Below are 18073 nucleotides of genomic sequence, written 5' to 3'. Positions count from 1 at the left end.
ACAGCACAGTATAGGCCCTATGGCTCTTGATGATGTGCCAACTCATATATTCCTTCCAAAAAAAAAAGTACTAAACCCTCCCTACTGCATAACCCGCTATTTTACTTTCATCCACATGTCTGTCTAAAAGTCTCTTACATGCAACCAATGCTTCAGACTCCATCACCATCCCTGGCAAGGCATTCCAGGCACCTACAACTCTCTGTGTAAAAAAACTTACCCCTGATGTCTCCCCTAAACTTCCTTCCCTTAACTTTGTACATATGTCGTCTGGTGTTTGCTGATCCTGCCCTAGGAAACAGGCACTGGCAGTCCACTCTATCGATGCCTCTCATAATCTTGAAGACCTCTTCTTATCCTTCGACACTACAAAGAGAAAGGTCCCAGGTCAGCTAACCTTGCCTCATAAGACTTGTTTTCCAATCCAGGCAACATCCTGGTAAATCTCCTCTGCACCCTCTCCATAGGTTCCACATCCTTCCTATAATGAGGTGACCAGAACTGAACACAATATTCTTAAGTGTGATCTCACCAGAAATTTGTATAATTGCAACATGATGTCTCTACTCTTGAATTTCATTCCTATAGGCCTTCTTAACTATCCTATCAACCTGTGCGGCAACCTTGAGGGATGTGTGGATTTGAACCTCAAGGTCCCTCTGTTCATCCACGCTCTGTACCCAGCTTTCTGATTTGTCCTTCTAAAATGCATCACCTCACCCTTATCTGGATTGAAATCCATCTTCCACTTTTCTGCCCAAATCTGCATTCTGTCTATATCCTCTTGAAATCTTCCACAACCTTCAGTTCAATCCACAACTCTGTCAATCTTTTTTTAATTTTTTTTTATTTTTCACATTATAAACCATATTGACCAAGGTACATACAGACATTTTTCTTCTTAAATATATACAGTGTCGTTTTCTCCCCCTTTTTCCCCCTCCCTTCTCTCCCTCCCTCACCCCCTTCCCCATTTATTTGAAGTTCAATCTATAAGATACATTAAACCCATTAAACAATGTTGTCACTTAATAAAAATAAACAAGAAATTTTATTGAGTCAGTTCTTTTCGTTATCTTCTCCTTCTGTCATTTTAGGTGATGGAAGTCCATGGTAGGATTTCTCTATTGTGTTTCATGTATGGCTCCCATATTTGTTCAAATATTGTAATGTTATTTCTTAAATTATATGTTATTTTTTCTAATGGAATACATTTATTCATTTCTATATACCATTGTTGTATTCTCAAGTTGTCTTCTAATTTCCAGGTTGACATAATACATTTTTTTTTGCTACAGCTAGGGCTATCATAACAAATCTTTTTTGTGCTCCATCCAAATCGAGTCCAAATTCTTTGTTTCTTATATTACTTAGGAGGAAGATCTCTGGGCTTTTTGGTATATTGCTTTTTGTGATTTTATTTTATATCTGGTTTAGATCTTCCCAAAATTTTTTCACTTTCTCACATGTCCAAATTGCATGAATTGTTGTTCCCATTTCCTTTTTACAGCGAAAACATCTGTCTGATACTGTTGGGTCCCATTTATTTAACTTTTGAGGTGTGATGTATAGCCTGTGTATCCAGTTATATTGTATCATGCGTAACCTCGTGTTTATTGTATTACTCATAGTTCCGGAGCATTGCTTCTCCCATGTTTCATTCTTTATCTTTATGTTTAGATCTTGTTCCCATTTTTGTTTAGGTTTACCGTTTGTTTCCTCGTTCTCCTTTTCTTGCAGTTTTTTTTTAAATTTTTTATTTTTCACAACATAAATCACATTAGCCATGATATACACTATTTCTTTTTCACACATATACAGTGACTTTTTCTCCCCCCGCCCTCCTCCCAAGCCACCCCCCCCTCTCATCCATTTTAGGTATACAATCTAGGTTGCATTAAGCCAGTCAGACAATGTTGTCATTCAACAAAAATACACCAGAAATTCTACTGAGTCCATTCTTTTCTTTCCTTCTCCTTCCATCAACTTAGGTAATGTTTGTCCCCGGTAGGTTTTCGCTATTGTATTTAATGTAAGGCTCCTATACTTGTTCGAATATTTCAATATTATTTCTTAACCTATATGTTATTTTTTTCTAATGGAATACATTTATTCATTTAAATTTAGTAGTTTCTTCCTTTTAATTTGGTTATGTATTCCATTAATATTTAAAGTCATATAGTTCAGCGTAGCCCTTTTATATTTTGTTTATCTTCTCTTTCCGTTTTTCCATCATTACCTGTCCTCCTTTTCCATTTCTGTTTTCTTATTTTCAACTCTTTATAAGACAACATTCCTACAACATCCAACATTTTCCTTATTCTCCTATTTCTATCTTATTTATCCCCAATCTCCCCTTCCCCTCCTGAGTTGTCCTTTATCCCTTGTCGTACAACCACATCTCCCCTCTCCATTTGGATTTGCGAATCCACTCGCAAGCGTCAACTGATTTTGCAGTGACCGCTATTTCCCCCCACCCCGCCCCCCAAGAAAAGATTTCACTTTTCATATGTCACAAAGGTCACTCTTTTAATTCCCTCCTTATTCTCTCTATTCCATTACCTTCCCTTATTAATTCTTGTCTATACTATCTATATTTTCCTCTAAGTACAGATACATTCACGTATGCACATTGTCTCTATTCGCTCTTATACCTCTTTACCCGCATACATATCAATCGTGATCATTTTTACTCTCATTACCCGTCTTCATCCCTCAGTCTATTTTTGTCTTTACCCACATACATATCAATCGTGATCATTTTAACTCTCATTACCCGTCTTCCTCCCTCAGTCTATTTTTGTAATTGTTCTGCAAATTTTCGTGCTTCTTCTGGATCCGAGAATAGTCTGTTTTGTTGTCCTGGAATAAATATTTTCAATACCGCTGGATGTTTTAGTATAAATTTATACCCTTTCTTCCATAAAATCGCCTTTGCTGTATTGAACTCTTTTCTCTTCTTTAGGAGTTTAAAACTTATATCTGGAGAAATGAAGATTTTTTGCCCTTTATACTCCAGTGGTTTGTTGCCCTCTCTTACTTTTTCCATTGTCTTCTCCAGTACCTTTTCTCTTGTAGTATATCTTAGGAATTTTACTACAATAGATCTTGGTTTTTGTTGTGGTTGTGGTTTAGAGGCCAATGCTCTATGTGCCCTTTCTATTTCCATTTCTTGCTGTAGTTCTGGACATCCTAGGGTCTTAGGGATCCACTCTTTTATAAACTCCCTCATATTCTTGCCTTCTTCATCTTCCTTAAGGCCCACTATCTTTATGTTATTTCTTCTGTTATGGTTTTCCATTGTATCTATTTTTTGAGCTAGTAGTTCTTGTGTCTCTTTAGTTTTTTTATTAGATTCCTCCAATTTCTTTTTTAAGCCTTCTACCTCCATTTCTGCTGCTACTGCCCGCTCTTCCATCTTGTCCATTTTCTTTCCCATTTCTGTTAAGGTCATCTCTATTTTATTTATTTTCTCTTCTGTGTTGTTTATTCTTTTTCTTAAATCCTTAAATTCCTGTGTTTGCCATTCTTTAAATGACTCCATGTATCCTTTAATAAGAGAAAGTATATCCTTTATCTTGCCTTTCTTTTCTTCTTCTATTTCTCTGTAATGCTATTTCCACCCATCCTCCACCACTTTTCTACCTCCCTTCCTTTTTTTAAAAAAACCCTTGTATTTGCATCAGCCAATCTTGCCCTTCTTCCAGGAAAGTTTCAGTAATGGCCACAACATCGTAGTTCCATGTACTGATCCATGCTCTAAGTTCATCCCCTTTATTCCTAATACAGGTCCTTATCCCTTTATCCATGATTCCAATATGACAGATTATATTGTGTTTGTATTGTATATAGATATACCTTTGGGAGATAAATTGGGGCAGGTTTTTTAGTGTAGGTAAAACAGGGTTTGTCTGTGAGAATGAGAGAGAGAGAGAGAGAGAGAGAGAGAGAGAGAGAGAGAGAGAGAGAGAGAGAGAGAGAGAGAGAGGGGGGGGGGGAAATGCAGACACTCAGCAGCAACAGCTGGGACTGGAACACGACAAGCTGGGAAGCTTGTGGAAAAATCCCCCTGTCAGCCAAACTGGTGGAAAGGGACCAGGCATGGGAAGCAGCCCAACAGGGACCAGGCATGGGAAGCAGCCCAACAGGGACCAGGCATGGGAAGCAGCCCAACAGGGACCAGGCATGGGAAGCAGCCCAACAGGGACCAGGCATGGGAAGCAGCCCAACAGGGACCAGGCATGGGAAGCAGCCCAACAGGGACCAGGCATGGGAAGCAGCCCAACAGGGACCAGGCATGGGAAGCAGCCCAACAGGGACCAGGCATGGGAAGCAGCCCAACAGGGACCAGGCATGGGAAGCAGCCCAACAGGGACCAGGCATGGGAAGCAGCCCAACAGGGACCAGGCATGGGAAGCAGCCCAACAGGGACCAGGCATGGGAAGCAGCCCAACAGCAGCCGTGCCAGGCTGTAAGGAGGCAGACAAGGGCACGGCCGAGCCTGGAGGGGTGAGCGTCTTTTTCTTTTAATGCAGGACCAATGGCTGTCTTTGTTACCCATAATCCTCCATGCAACTGGAAGCACTCTGCATTTCCCAGAGCAGTTCCAGCTGCGTGGGGGATTATGGGTAAAATAGACAGCCATTGCTTGTTGAGCTGGCTTCAGTGCGGCATTGCTTCATCAAAAGGGCAATGTTTAGCATGAATCTATACCGCCACCATTTTAATTCCATAATCTCTCAACTGGTGGGGATGTGTGGCGGCATTGGTTGGAGGGGGTTTCAGAGGACCGGCAGGAGTGGTTGGGAGGTGTTGAGGATTGGCGGCTGTCTGCATCAAAGATGCCGCCTCGGGCTCTCTGACAGGAGTGGAGACCTCAGGCTCCTGGCATATCTGAATGGTAGAAGCATTGAGCCAAGGTGCTGGACAGGGGTGGATTGCGTTGGGTCATGTTTGGTGCCAAACATGAGCTTTGGTGTGCAGATGACATCCATGGAAAAAATAGTCAGTTTTCATAGGTTTCGGTTTTCAGAATTTTGGATAAAAGAGTGTGGCTTTGAACAACATGGACCAAAAGCAGGCAAACGATTCTAACAGTGGTTTTCAACCTTTTTATTTCCATTCACATACCACTTTAGAGAATATGCCATAGATGCTCTGTGATTAGTAAGGAATTGCTTAAGAAGGTACGTGGGTGGAAATAAAAAGTTTGAAAACCACTGTTTTAATTGTACCTAATTGACTAATGGGCTAATGACAATTTTTCTCAAGCAAAATATTTCAGTAACCATTGGGTCTAGAGCAGTGATTCTTAACCTTCTCTTCCCACTCACATACCACCTGAAGCAATCCCTATCACAGAGCACCGATGGCATGAATAACTTTTGAAAGGACGAACAGAAGTACCAATTTTAAAACATTTGCTTAAGATATGGAATGGAATCCATATGGAAGAGGAATACAGAATTATCAATGATCAATTAGCCAAAATGATATTAAAGCAGAATCCACTTATTCCTTTTACATTAAATAATCCTTTTTTAAATATCTGGCATAATCATGGGATAAAGAGGATAAAAGACTTTTTTAGGTTCCTTTTTTCTGACCTTTGAGCAAATGAAAGAGAAATATAATATACCAAATAATATGATTTTTTCATATTTTCAGTTCAAATCATATTTTATAAAGTTAGGTGAGAATTTTAGACTTCTGGAACATAGTTAATTTGAATATTTAATAACTAATACATTTATAAAGAAATTTATTACTAACACAAATATAAAATTACAAGACAATGCAAAAGAAAAAGAAATTATACAACTCCAAGCAAAGGTGGGAAAAAGATTTAAATATACAAATTCAAGAAGAGGTATGGTCAAAAATGTATCAAGAGAGTACAAATAATGCAGTAATACAATTAATGTCAGATATCAAATGGTACAATATAATTTTTTGCAGCAGCTAAACTAATACTCCATATAAATGACATAGACTTAATTCAAATTGTTCTGATAAGTGCTTCAGATGTAACAAGGAAATAGGCACCTTACTACATGAGGTTTCGTTGTCTGAAAAAGTTGGAAAATTTTGGGAAGATTTGTATGTATTATTGGTATGAATTATGAAGATACAAATATCAAAAGATCTCAGAATATTTTTGCTAGGTGAATTATATGAAACATATACTAAATTGAAGCTAGACAAATATCAATGAAAGTTTTTGAGTGTAGCAACAGTGGTGGCAAAGAAATGTATGGCAGTAACATGCAAGTCGGACAATATTGTAGGTTTGGATTGATGGCATGTGGAAATACAAAATTGTATTGCATTAAAAAAAATACTTATAACTTAAAGAACCAGAAAAATTTTATATGATTTGGAAACCATATATGGATTTTGTTGATAAAATTCCATCCATATTGTCCACTATACCCACTCCTCCCAATTAATATGTTCAAGATAGAATTAATATGTTAGAAAATATAAATAATGAATGATGCAAAATTATTCAGGTGTGTTTTCTTTTCTTTTTTCATTCTTTGGGAGGAGGGGGAGGGATAAAATTAAGTTATATATCATTTTGCATACATCTTGGCGCCTCACAGTTCGGCGGGCAGCAACCTCCTTTGAAGAAGACCGCAGAGCCCACCTCACTGGCAAAAGACAAAGGAGGAAAAACCCAACACCCAACACCAACCAACCAATTTTCCCCTGCAACCGCTTCAACCGTGTCTGCCTGTCCCGCATCGGACTTGTCAGCCACAAACGAGCCTGCAGCTGACGTGGACATTTATCCCCTCCATAAATCTTCATCCGCGAAGCCAAGCCAAAGAAAGATTATTCAAGATGAAGAAATATGTTTTTAATTGATGCAAATGGAAAAAAAAATTAAGAAAAATATCCATAAGGTTGTTAACCTGTGACATCACAGGCACCAGACTTCACTCCATTAAGGACATCTACATGAAGAGGTGCCCTAAAAAAAGCAGCCTCTATCCTCAAAGACCTCCAGGACCCAGATCATGCCTTCTTCACTCTACCACCATCGGGAAGGAGGTACAGGAGCCTAAAGCAGCACAAGGACAGCTTCTTCCCTGCTGCCATCAGATTCCTGAATGATTGGGGGAGGGGGGGGGCGTGGGAAGATGGCATAGGGGAAGATGTGGGAGCTTATCTCTCCTCAGCTAAAAAGTTAAGAACCCGAATTTAAAAACTTAATATATGATTGAAAACTTTATGAAAGGACTGTATATGATACGAGAAGAAAATTGACTGAGAAAACAAGTTCAACATTCGAAAAAAATTACACTTTAAGAAGGTGAAAGAGTTGGAAAAAACGAACCTTACTGAAGATTTGAAGCCTCGAACTCAAGTTGAGATGGAGCCGAAGAGTCAGCGACCTATATCTGCAAGGTTGGGTACAGCGACGGTATCTTCTACGCGCAGGACAACGCAAGATGGCATTTCTGCCACGTCACTGACATCACTAAGGGAGTCCTATGAATTGCGTGGGTCATCTGCGTTGGGTAGTGCAGCCGAACATGGGGTGGTGGGGAGACGTGACACATCCCTTGCGACTGCATCTTTAATGCAGTTCGCGAGAGATATGCCAGGGACGGCCTACCAGCCCTATGCGGTCACTGCGGGCAGCGGTACGCATGCGTGAGACTCTCGAAGGGGTGAAAGCCGCAGGGGCTGCCGCTCAGTGTCGGGCTGAGGAGCTCAGCTTGTCAATGAGTGAGGAACAGACCTGCAGCCAGCCTGAAGAAGTTCAGGAAGCTGAGTTACAACAAGAGATGGAAGAAGAATTAGAACACTACTTGGAAGCAAAAGACAATCAATTATTGCTAGCTGCAGCTAAAGTGGAAGGTTCCCCAACATCTTTGAAAGTACCTTCACCATACAAGTCTCCCAGCACTATGAATCCTATGCCTCCTTCTGATTTAATGATTATGTTGGAAACTATAACAAAACAAGAGTTTGATGGATTATGTTTCTAGTAGTTTTCAAAATGTTGACCAGCAACTTTCTGATATCAGACTTAAAATTACTGATATGTCTGGTGAAATTGCATCAATGAAAGTGGATGTTAGTAAGTTTGACAGTGGTGGATAAAGTCGAAAACAAAATTAAAAATGCAGAAGATAGAGTGGATCAAGTGGAAGGAGTGGTTGCCGGATGGCAGATTGAGAAGAAGAATTTTTTTTTTTTTTTTTTTTTTTTTTTTTTACAGAAGATGGACTCATTAGAAAATCAAAGTCGGCGGAATAATATTAAAATAGTGGGGTTACCAGAAGGATTTGAGGGAGTAAATCCTACAAAGTTTTTTAAAGAAACGATTGTTGAAGTATTTGGTCCAGAGTATTTTCCGGAAGGTTTGGAGATAGAGAAAGCTCATCGTGCGTTAAGAAAAAAACCATTACCACCTAGAGCTGTTATAGTGAGGTGTTTGAGGTATCAAGATCGTGAGATGATTTTATGTGCAGCGGTGTTACATACATGTAATTGGTAATTCAAAACAGTAAGATTTTTTAAATGCGGATTTGAGTCAGGAAGTAGTTATGAAACGGAAAGAGCTTAATTCTGATAAAACTGTCTTATGGAAAAAAAGGCTACAGATCTACTTTTAGATATCCAGCAATCTGAAAAATATTTTATAGGCAATATCAATCTCAGTTTTTTTGAAAATCCACAGGCAGTTTTAACTTTTGCTAATTCTTTACCAGATTTTAAGTTGACACAGGAATTTGCATTGAAACCATTGGTGGTGTTGGATAAAGCTGGAAATAGGAAAGTTGAGAAGAAACTGGAAGTTGAACAACTGATAGACTTGCAAGAAGAAATTCTGGAAGCATTCAATAAATGAAGGGTCTCTTTGCTCTCTGGCTGGGGAGAGGATGCTATCCCAGCTAAATCCTAAGTCATCAGCCACTGTTGGCATTAAACCACACCTGGTTAATAAGGCTCTGCAGTTTTTTTTGTTAGTGTGGGGGGGGGGGGGGTTTAAGGTTTTTTTTTTAAAAAGAGGGTTTTTTTGTTTATTTAGAAAAATTAACATAAAATGTGAAAAATAATTATTCTTTCTTTATTGATATGTGGGGATTATATTTGAAATGCATGGCTATAGAAATTAACTATACTTAATCAAGTTAAATTAATTAATTAAACTAAGTTTGGCACACCAATCAGGGAATATTGATTTTTGTTGTAAGTTTTTTTGGGGGGGGGATGGGGGATTAGAAGTTTTTTTTAGGATTTTTAGTGGGTTTTTTTGTGTTATAGGAGGGAGGGGAGGGGTTATAGTATATTTTCTGTAATTTGAAAATTTAAATACATTTGAAAAAAAGATTCCTGAATGATCAATGAACGAAAGACACTTCCTTTTTGTGCACTATTTTTTTATATATATATTATTCTTATATGATGGTTTTTAATTCACAATATGAATGTTTTGACTATGCAAAACACTGAATTTCATGACTTGTTTGTGACAATAAATTCTGATTCTGATTAACATCTGTAGTCAACAAAATGATTGAAATGAACATTAAGGCAAAAATAGAGATATATCTAGATAGAAATTTGAGATGTGTTGATTTTAACGTAAGGAGTATTGTGAACAAAGCAGATGAGGTTAGAGCGTGGATTAATAATGGAACTACGATGTGGTGGCCATTCTGAAGACTTGGATGATTCAAAGACAGGATTGGTTATTTCAAGTGCCAGGTTTTAGATGTTTCAGAAAGGACAGGGAGGAAAGCAAATGAGGTGAGGTCATGGCACTGTTGATCAGAGCTGCAGAAAAGGTGGATGTCATGGTGGGATTGTCTTCGTAATCTCTGTGGGTGGAGATTAGGAATAGGAAGGAGTCAATAACTTTACTGTGTGTTTTCTTATAGGATATCCAATACAAACAGGGATATCGAGGAGCAGATAGGGAAAGAGATTCTGGAAAGGTGTAGTAATAACTGAATTGTTGTGATGGGAGATTTTAATTTCAATTGGCATCTTCTGAGAGCAAGGAGTTTAGATCGGGTGGAGTTGTTAGGTGTGTTCAGGAAGGTGTCTTGACACAATATGCAGATAAACCTACAAGAGGAGAGCCTGAAATTGATTTCGTATTGGTAAATGAGGCTAGTCAGGTGTCAAATCTCTTAGTGGGAGAGCATTTTGGAGATATTGATCATAATTCCATCTCCTTTACAATAGCATTGGTGAGAGATAAGAACAGACAAATTAGAAAAATGTTTAATTGGAGTAAGGGGAATCATGAGGTTAAACTGGAAGTTTAAATTGGGTACAGAAGTTCTCAGAGAAAAGTACATAAGAAATGTGGCAAATGCTCACTGGATATTTGTGTGAAGTTCTTTATAGGTATGTTCCAATAAGACAGGGAAGTTATGGTAGGGTACAGAAAATGTGGTATACATCAGCTGTAAAAAATCTAGTCAAGAAGAAAAGCTTACAGAAGGTTTAGAGAGCTAGGTAACGTTAGAGATCAAGAAGATTATAAGGCTAACAGGAAAGATTTAAAAAAGGAAATTAGGAAAGCCAGAAGGGGCCATGAGAAGGCCTTGGCGGGCAAGATTAAGGAAAACCCGAAGGCATTCTAAAAATGTGAAGAGCAAGAGGATGAGAAAGAATAGGACCTATCAAGTGTGACAGTAGGGAAGTGTGAATGGATCCAGAGGAAATAGCAGAGGTACATAATGAATGCTTTACTTCAGTATTCACTATGGAAAAAAAATCTTGGTGATTGTAGTGATAACTTCAGCAGGCTGAAAAGTTTGAGCATGCAAGGTCAGTGGTTCTCAACCTTTTTCTTTCCACTCACATACCACTTTAAGTCTTTCCTATGCCATAGGTGCACTGTGATTAGTAAAGGATTGCTTAAGAAGGTATGTGGGTGAAAAGAAAGTTTGAAAACCACAGTTTTAATCGAACCTAATTTACTCGTTATGTGCAAGGTTTCATAACGCCAAAGGAAATGGCCCAATAAAAATTTTTCTCAGGCAAAATATTTCAGTTACAATTGGGTCTAGAGCAGTGATTCTCAACCTTCCCTTCCCCACTCACATACTAAGCAATCCCTTACTAATCAAAGAGCACCCATGACATATGGATTACTTAAAGTGGTATGTGAGTGAAAAGAAAAAGGTTGAGAACCACTGCTCTCACATAATCTGAACCATCATGTTAAAAAATCAAGCAGAATGAAGACAACCTCTTAAAGTTTATTTAGTCTCACAAGGATTTGATTTCCTTTGAGAATTCTGGTGACACCAAAAAAACCATCAGTATATTGAAATACAAAATTAACTTAATTCCTCATCTAAGTGTACATAGTAAATAAAGCAGCACAATTTCAATACAACTATTATCCATAGAATTTTTTTTTTGAAATCAAAATGACTTGCAAAGTTGCATCCAGTACATAAATAGTAACTGTACATAAAATAAACAAATTGACACTTTATACAGTTTTACAATGAGAAGACCACTCTGATTTACAACATTTTACAGCAAATCAAATGACTCAACAAATTATGTAGAGGCACTAAAATGGACAACAGAGGCAGCAGCCATCAACAAAGAACAGCTTCACAACTGCCCATTATAGCTCAGATGATTGGAAAGGAAAGCCGAAAGGAGGCAACATTAAGCAAGATCCTATACTTCTCCCTTAATAGGTGGCCCAAATCTGAAGTCATTCTAGAAGATCTTGTACATTAAGCTGCAAGATAAGGAAAATGATGAAATTATCTGTAAACCTAAACAGAAGTGGGTAAAGGATTTAAACATAAAGATAAAAAAATGAAGTATGGGAAAAGTTATGTTCTGGAACTATGAAGAATACAATAAACACAAGGTTATGCATGATACAGTATAATTGGTTACACAGGGTATATATCATTCCTCAAAAATTAAAAGAATGGGATTATCGGATAGATGTTTTCGCTGTAAGAAGGAAATGGGAACAACAGTACATGCAACTTGGGCATGTACGAAAGTGAATACGTTTTGGGAAGAACTAAATCAGATATTAAATAAAATTACAAAAAAATAACATACCAAAAAATACAGAGATCTTTCTTTTAAATAACTTGTCAAGAATTAGGCCTCAAATTGGATAAAGTGCAAAAAAAATTCATTTTGATAGCCTTAAGCAGTACCAAAAAATGTATAATGTTAACTTGGAAAATGGAAGCGAGCCTGAGAATACAGCAATGGTACGTGGAAATGAATAAATGTATTCCATTGGAAAAAATAACATATAATTTAAAAAATAAAGTCACATTGTTTGAACAAATTTGGGAACCATACATGGAACATAACAGAGGACCTAGGACCTCCATCACCTAAAATGAAAATGATAAGACAAAAGGACTTGATTCAGTGTGTAACAAATAGATGACGCATTTTTCTTGTTTATTTTCCTTTGTGTGAAGATATTGTTGTATGGTTTTATTGAATATGTTGAATATTTATGGGTTTTGGAGGGGGGTGGGAAGAGGGGAGGGAGGGAAAGGGGGGAAAAAAGGGAGAAAATGCCACTGTGTAAATTTAATGAGAAACGTTTGTACATATTTTGGTTGATATGGTTCACAGTATGAAAAATAAAAAATTATTTTAAAAAATTCTAGAAGATCTAAAACCTTACCACACACGCTGCCATGAACTAGTCAAAGAAGGATGTTTACTATGGGGTACCCGTACAATTATTCTAGCTAAATGGCAAACTAACATGTTATCAGAACTACACAACCATCCGGGAATGGTACAAATGAAGGCACTGACCCAGATGAATGTCTGGTGGCCCTCCATAGACAGAGACATTCAAACAGTAAGAGAATATAAAGTATGCCAGTCAATCCAGCCAAAAATCCCACAAGCCGAAGCTAACCCATGGAAATGGCCATCCCAACCCTGGCATCGGATTCATGTAGACTTCGCTGGACCATTCATGGGTGAGACTTTCCTAATATTTGTGGTTGCATACTCCAAATGGCCAGTAGTTTCACAGCTGAAAAATACCAAAGCAGATCCCATGACTGATGGTCTATGAGCTATCTTTGCCACTTAGTTTACCTCATGAATTAGTTACAGACAATGGGCCTCAATTTACATCAGAACATTTAAAAACATTTATGCGCAACAACAATATCAGACATATTTGTCCGCATCCTATCACCCAAGTACTAATGGGGAGGCAGAACATTTTATACAAACATTCAAAAAAGCAATGAAAACCATGAAAGTTCTAAATGCCTCCTGGACACACAAAATCCGCAGATTTCCTACTGGGGTACAGAAACATACCACATTCTACCACAAAACGCACCCCAGCAGAACTAATGTTTGGCTCTTACCTGCGGACCAGGCTGTCCACAGTTCATCCAGATCTGGGTCTCCAATTGCAAAAAACAGCATCGCCACAAACCATTGCAAGTGGGCGAGAGAGTTCTGGTACAAGATTATAGACAATATAGACATGGGTGGAATGACTAATCTTACAAAAATTGAGTCCCTGCTCCTACTCTGTTCTAGTGGGGGACAGATTGTGAAAGCGACACATTGACCAATTACGAGCATTGACTGATACTAAGGTCCATGAACTGCCTCATGAACTGGAGGAGGTGGAACAAGACCTGCTGTGGCCTGCCCCAACTATCCGACCCCTCAGGCCGAGTGGGAGGAAAGTGGGTGGCAAAGACAGTCACGGAGCCGAGGAGTCCAGTGAGGAATCCAATAACTGACGCATGCAGCCAGGAGGGCAGAGAAGACGGGCAGTCGCGCCGACTCGACCGGTGACCCGACTTTCTAAGGGTCCCGATCAAAAACAGGCACAGAAAACCACACTGAGGCAGTCCAAAAGAGAAAGACCACCTGAACGCCTTACAGACTATGTGCCCTGATTATTAAATACCTTCCCTTTTATAATTATATTTCCATATCATGAGATATATTCTAATTTTCACTTGTAATCCTGAGCCCAATGTAATTTTATTAGTTTGAAGGGGCCCAGTCAGCATTTACTACACAAGGGGGAAAGAGTGCTGGACATCATGATGCCCATGTCATGATGTCACCCTTCCATAATATATATATTACTTACTTTGGCTTGGCTTCGCGGACGAAGATATATGGAGGGGGTAAAAGTCCACGTCAGCTGCAGGCTCGTTTGTGGCTGACAAGTCCGATGCGGGACAGGCAGACACGGTTGCAGCGGCTGCAGGGGAAAATTGGTTGGTTGGGGTTGGGTGTTGGGTTTTTCCTCCTTTGCCTTTTGTCAGTGAGGTGGGCTCTGCGGTCTTCTTCAAAGGAGGTTGCTGCCCGCCAAACTGTGAGGCGCCAAGATGCACGGTTTGAGGCGTTATCAGCCCACTGGTGGTGGTCAATGTGGCAGGCACCAAGAGATTTCTTTAGGCAGTCCTTGTACCTTTTCTTTGGTGCACCTCTGTCACGGTGGCCAGTGGAGAGCTTGCCATATAACACGATCTTGGGAAGGCGATGGTCCTCCATTCTGGAGACGTGACTCATCCAGCGCAGCTGGATCTTCAGCAGCGTGGACTCGATGCTGTCGACCTCTGCCATCTCGAGTACTTCGACGTTAGGGATGAAAGCGCTCCAATGGATGTTGAGGATGGAGCGGAGACAACGCTGGTGGAAGCGTTCTAGGAGCCGTAGGTGGTGCCGGTAGAGGACCCATGATTCGGAGCCGAACAGGAGTGTGGGTATGACAACGGCTCTGTATACGCTTATCTTTGTGAGGTTTTTCAGTTGGTTGTTTTTCCAGACTCTTTTGTGTAGTCTTCCAAAGTCGCTATTTGCCTTGGCGAGTCTGTTGTCTATCTCATTGTCGATCCTTGCATCTGATGAAATGGTGCAGCCGAGATAGGTAAACTGGTTGACCGTTTTGAGTTTTGTGTGCCCGATGGAGATGTGGGGGGGCTGGTAGTCATGGTGGGGAGCTGGCTGATGGAGGACCTCAGCTTTCTTCAGGCTGACTTCCAGGCCAAACATTTTGGCAGTTTCCGCAAAGCAGGACGTCAAGCGCTGAAGAGCTGGCTCTGAATGGGCAACTAAAGCGGCATCGTCTGCAAAGAGTAGTTCACGGACAAGTTTCTCTTGTGTCTTGGTGTGAGCTTGCAGGCGCCTCAGATTGAAGAGACTGCCATCCGTGCGGTACCGGATGTAAACTGCTCAAACTACAGGGGAATCACGTTGCTCTCCATTGCATGCAAAATCTTCGCTAGGATTCTACTAAATAGAATAATACCTAGTGTCGCCGAGAATATTCTCCCAGAATCACAGTGCGGCTTTCGCGCAAACAGAGGAACTACTGACATGGTCTTTGCCCTCAGACAGCTCCAAGAAAAGTGCAGAGAACAAAACAAAGGACTCTACATCACCTTTGTTGACCTCACCAAATCCTTCAACACCGTGAGCAGGAAAGGGCTTTGGCAAATACTAGAGCGCATCGGATGTCCCCCAAAGTTCCTCAACATGATTATCCAACTGCACGAAAACCAACAAGGTCGGGTCAGATACAGCAATGAGCTCTCTGAACCCTTCTCCATTAACAATGGCGTGAGGCAAGGCTGTGTTGTCGCACCAACCCTCTTTTCAATCTTCTTCAGCATGATGCTGAACCAAGCCATGAAATATATATATATATGTTTCCATTGGTAGGTGAGACTAAAACTTGGGGACATAGCCTCAGGAATTGGGGAGCAAATTTAGGATGGAGATGAGGAACTGCTTTTCCCAGAGAGTAGGGAACCTGTATAACAGTGGAGGCTGCCCTATTAAATATATTTAAGACAGAGTTAGATAGATTTTTGAATAAATGGGGAATTAAGGCAGGTTGTTGGAGCTGAATCCAGGTCTGCCATGATGGAACAGAGTTGACAGTCTACTCCTGCTCAGATTTAAAAAAAAATGTTTTGCATAGACTCGCTGACTTTAGATAGGTTTCTGGCTAAGAAACTCCAGATTTTAAAGTTGTTATGATCATTGTCAGATTTGTTTCCTGACTTGTCACCTTTTCTAGCGCTATTGTCACACCCCTTTAATTTTATTCACTCAACCATTAGCAAGCCATGCTGACAGTTCTCAAATTAACTCCCAAAACAAATCTTCCTCTCTTCGTCTTCCTACATTTAAGAAGCTCCTTAAAACCCTACCTCTTTGACCATCCATTCCAGTAATATAGTGTCAATCTTTATTTTATAATGGTCTAGTGAAGTAAAAGACAAACTAATCATGTTGTAAAAAATTCCACATTATAAAAAGAGGCAAATGAGAGTGGTCTTGGCCAACAAGAATCACTCAGCCAAATAACAATGTGGTTATGTATTGAACTTGTTTGCAACTTTTCCATACATGATTAGTGTATCAGGACATTAAATGTCCTGATAGTTTGTGACTCACTATACTCATCTGATTCTGACCGAGCAGATTATGAAAATACGAGTTTACTCCTTCTTCGGAGAAAACGTTGCATTCAACCAAAAGCACACACCTCAATTGATTTGTGTGAAAATTGTTTCCCTTCAATACCAAAGCAACCAAAAAAAAAATCAAGGATTGCCCCACCAGGAGGGTATCATTTTCAACTCAGCTGGATTATTTTCTATGTCGACGTGTCGACAAGAAAAGTGATTTTCTGCGAAACCGTCCGTCAAAGGATCCAACATCTATAATAGGAACGCAACGCGGGAATGTTTTGGAGCTGCCCCTTTGAGTCACAGTGCGTGGTGCAAACAGTCAGTGCAAGTATTTCAAAGCGATGTCGGAGACGATAGTCATGTCGTTTTCAACTGGTAAGATACAATTATACGATAAGCTACAGGGTGCGAAGACACATTTCGGCCAAGTTCCGATTCCAACACGTGACTCCACTCCCCGCTCAGCGGTAGAAGCCCGGCCCACTTACCCCGACGAGCACGAGCCTGGCTCAGGGTGCGCGCCGGATGAGGTGGTCACGGTCTCCCTCTCACTGTCCTCCAGGGTGCCGGGAGTCTCGACACCCGCGTCCTCACTCCTCATCAGAAACGAAGAAGACACCGCCTCGTCTTGCGTCAGCACCTCCCGTCTCACAAAGTCCTTCACCATCGTGTTGGCATCCGGGACTCAATCCATCACGTGGTCAGGTCCGCCCACCACTGTTGGCGGTTGTCCGGTAACCATAGAAACGAGGGAACCTCTTCAAATGATCAACACGGTCGCTGGAGGGGCCGAAACTCTCGAGGAAATTCCCCCAGGAGCCAGTGTAAAATGGACGGGGTGAGACTATGTTCATCATTTTTTAGCCATAAGTGCTCATGACACGACAGCTTGGAGTTAAAATATGAAAACCCTGTTTATCAAAACCACATTATAATTTGCAGCCACTTGTTAGGCACATTTATACAAATCTACCATTTGGATCCCATTTTATTTTGCATCAATGTTGGGGTTGGATCCTCTCAAAAGTACACAAAGCTTGTCTGAACGTATGAAGATTAAAACGATTAAAATTGATTTTGTATGTCTTCAGAATATATTCATAGTATTTGTGCGGAGGTGATCCAATACTGAAGAATAAGCGCAGCAGCAATTTTATGAACCCTCTCTGCTCTTTCCATTCGCCTTCTCTTTCTTCGATCATAACACAGGCCGCTTGGCCCAGCGAATATTCGGAGATGATCACTTATTATTTACATGACTCCTGCATTAAAATTGACATTTCTATCAATTCCAAAGTCCTCCTCCACCCCAGATTCTACTGCTCACTTGCCCACTGAAGACAATTTACAGAGGCCAATTAACCTAAATGCCCTGCTGATATTCCAAACTCCACACAGTTTTCAATCGAGGCCTGGCTTGAACCTGGATTTCAGGTGCTTGGATGCAGTGGATCGACCAAGCTGTGCTACTGTACTGGCTAAATAAACAAATCAGATTGGATTTCAAATTTATTGTCAATGTGCAGACATGACATCACATACAACCCTGAGATTCTTATTCCTGCACGCGAGACAAAATTACCACTTACTGGTAGTGCAAAATAAAACTGTACTTAACATAC

The 18073-nt window shown here is 40.1% G+C and overlaps 1 protein-coding gene across 3 annotated transcripts in view; it reads right to left on the bottom strand.

The window, feature by feature from the left end:
• The window catches only part of intu (inturned planar cell polarity protein), an 87512-nt gene extending 70350 nt beyond the window's left edge, over window positions 1–17162 (bottom strand). For all 3 annotated transcript variants that reach the window (XM_069925242.1, XM_069925243.1, XM_069925244.1), the window contains exon 1: window positions 16940–17162. In XM_069925242.1, coding sequence (XP_069781343.1) covers window positions 16940–17118 — 179 coding nt within the window. In that variant the 5' untranslated portion in view covers window positions 17119–17162. The remainder of the gene's footprint in view (window positions 1–16939) is intronic.
• Between the last annotated feature and the right edge of the window lie 911 nt (window positions 17163–18073).

The sequence above is a fragment of the Narcine bancroftii genome, chromosome 3, assembly GCF_036971445.1.
Source record: "Narcine bancroftii isolate sNarBan1 chromosome 3, sNarBan1.hap1, whole genome shotgun sequence".
Classification (NCBI taxonomy): domain Eukaryota; kingdom Metazoa; phylum Chordata; class Chondrichthyes; order Torpediniformes; family Narcinidae; genus Narcine; species Narcine bancroftii.
This window is presented reverse-complemented; position numbering and strand designations above follow the sequence as displayed.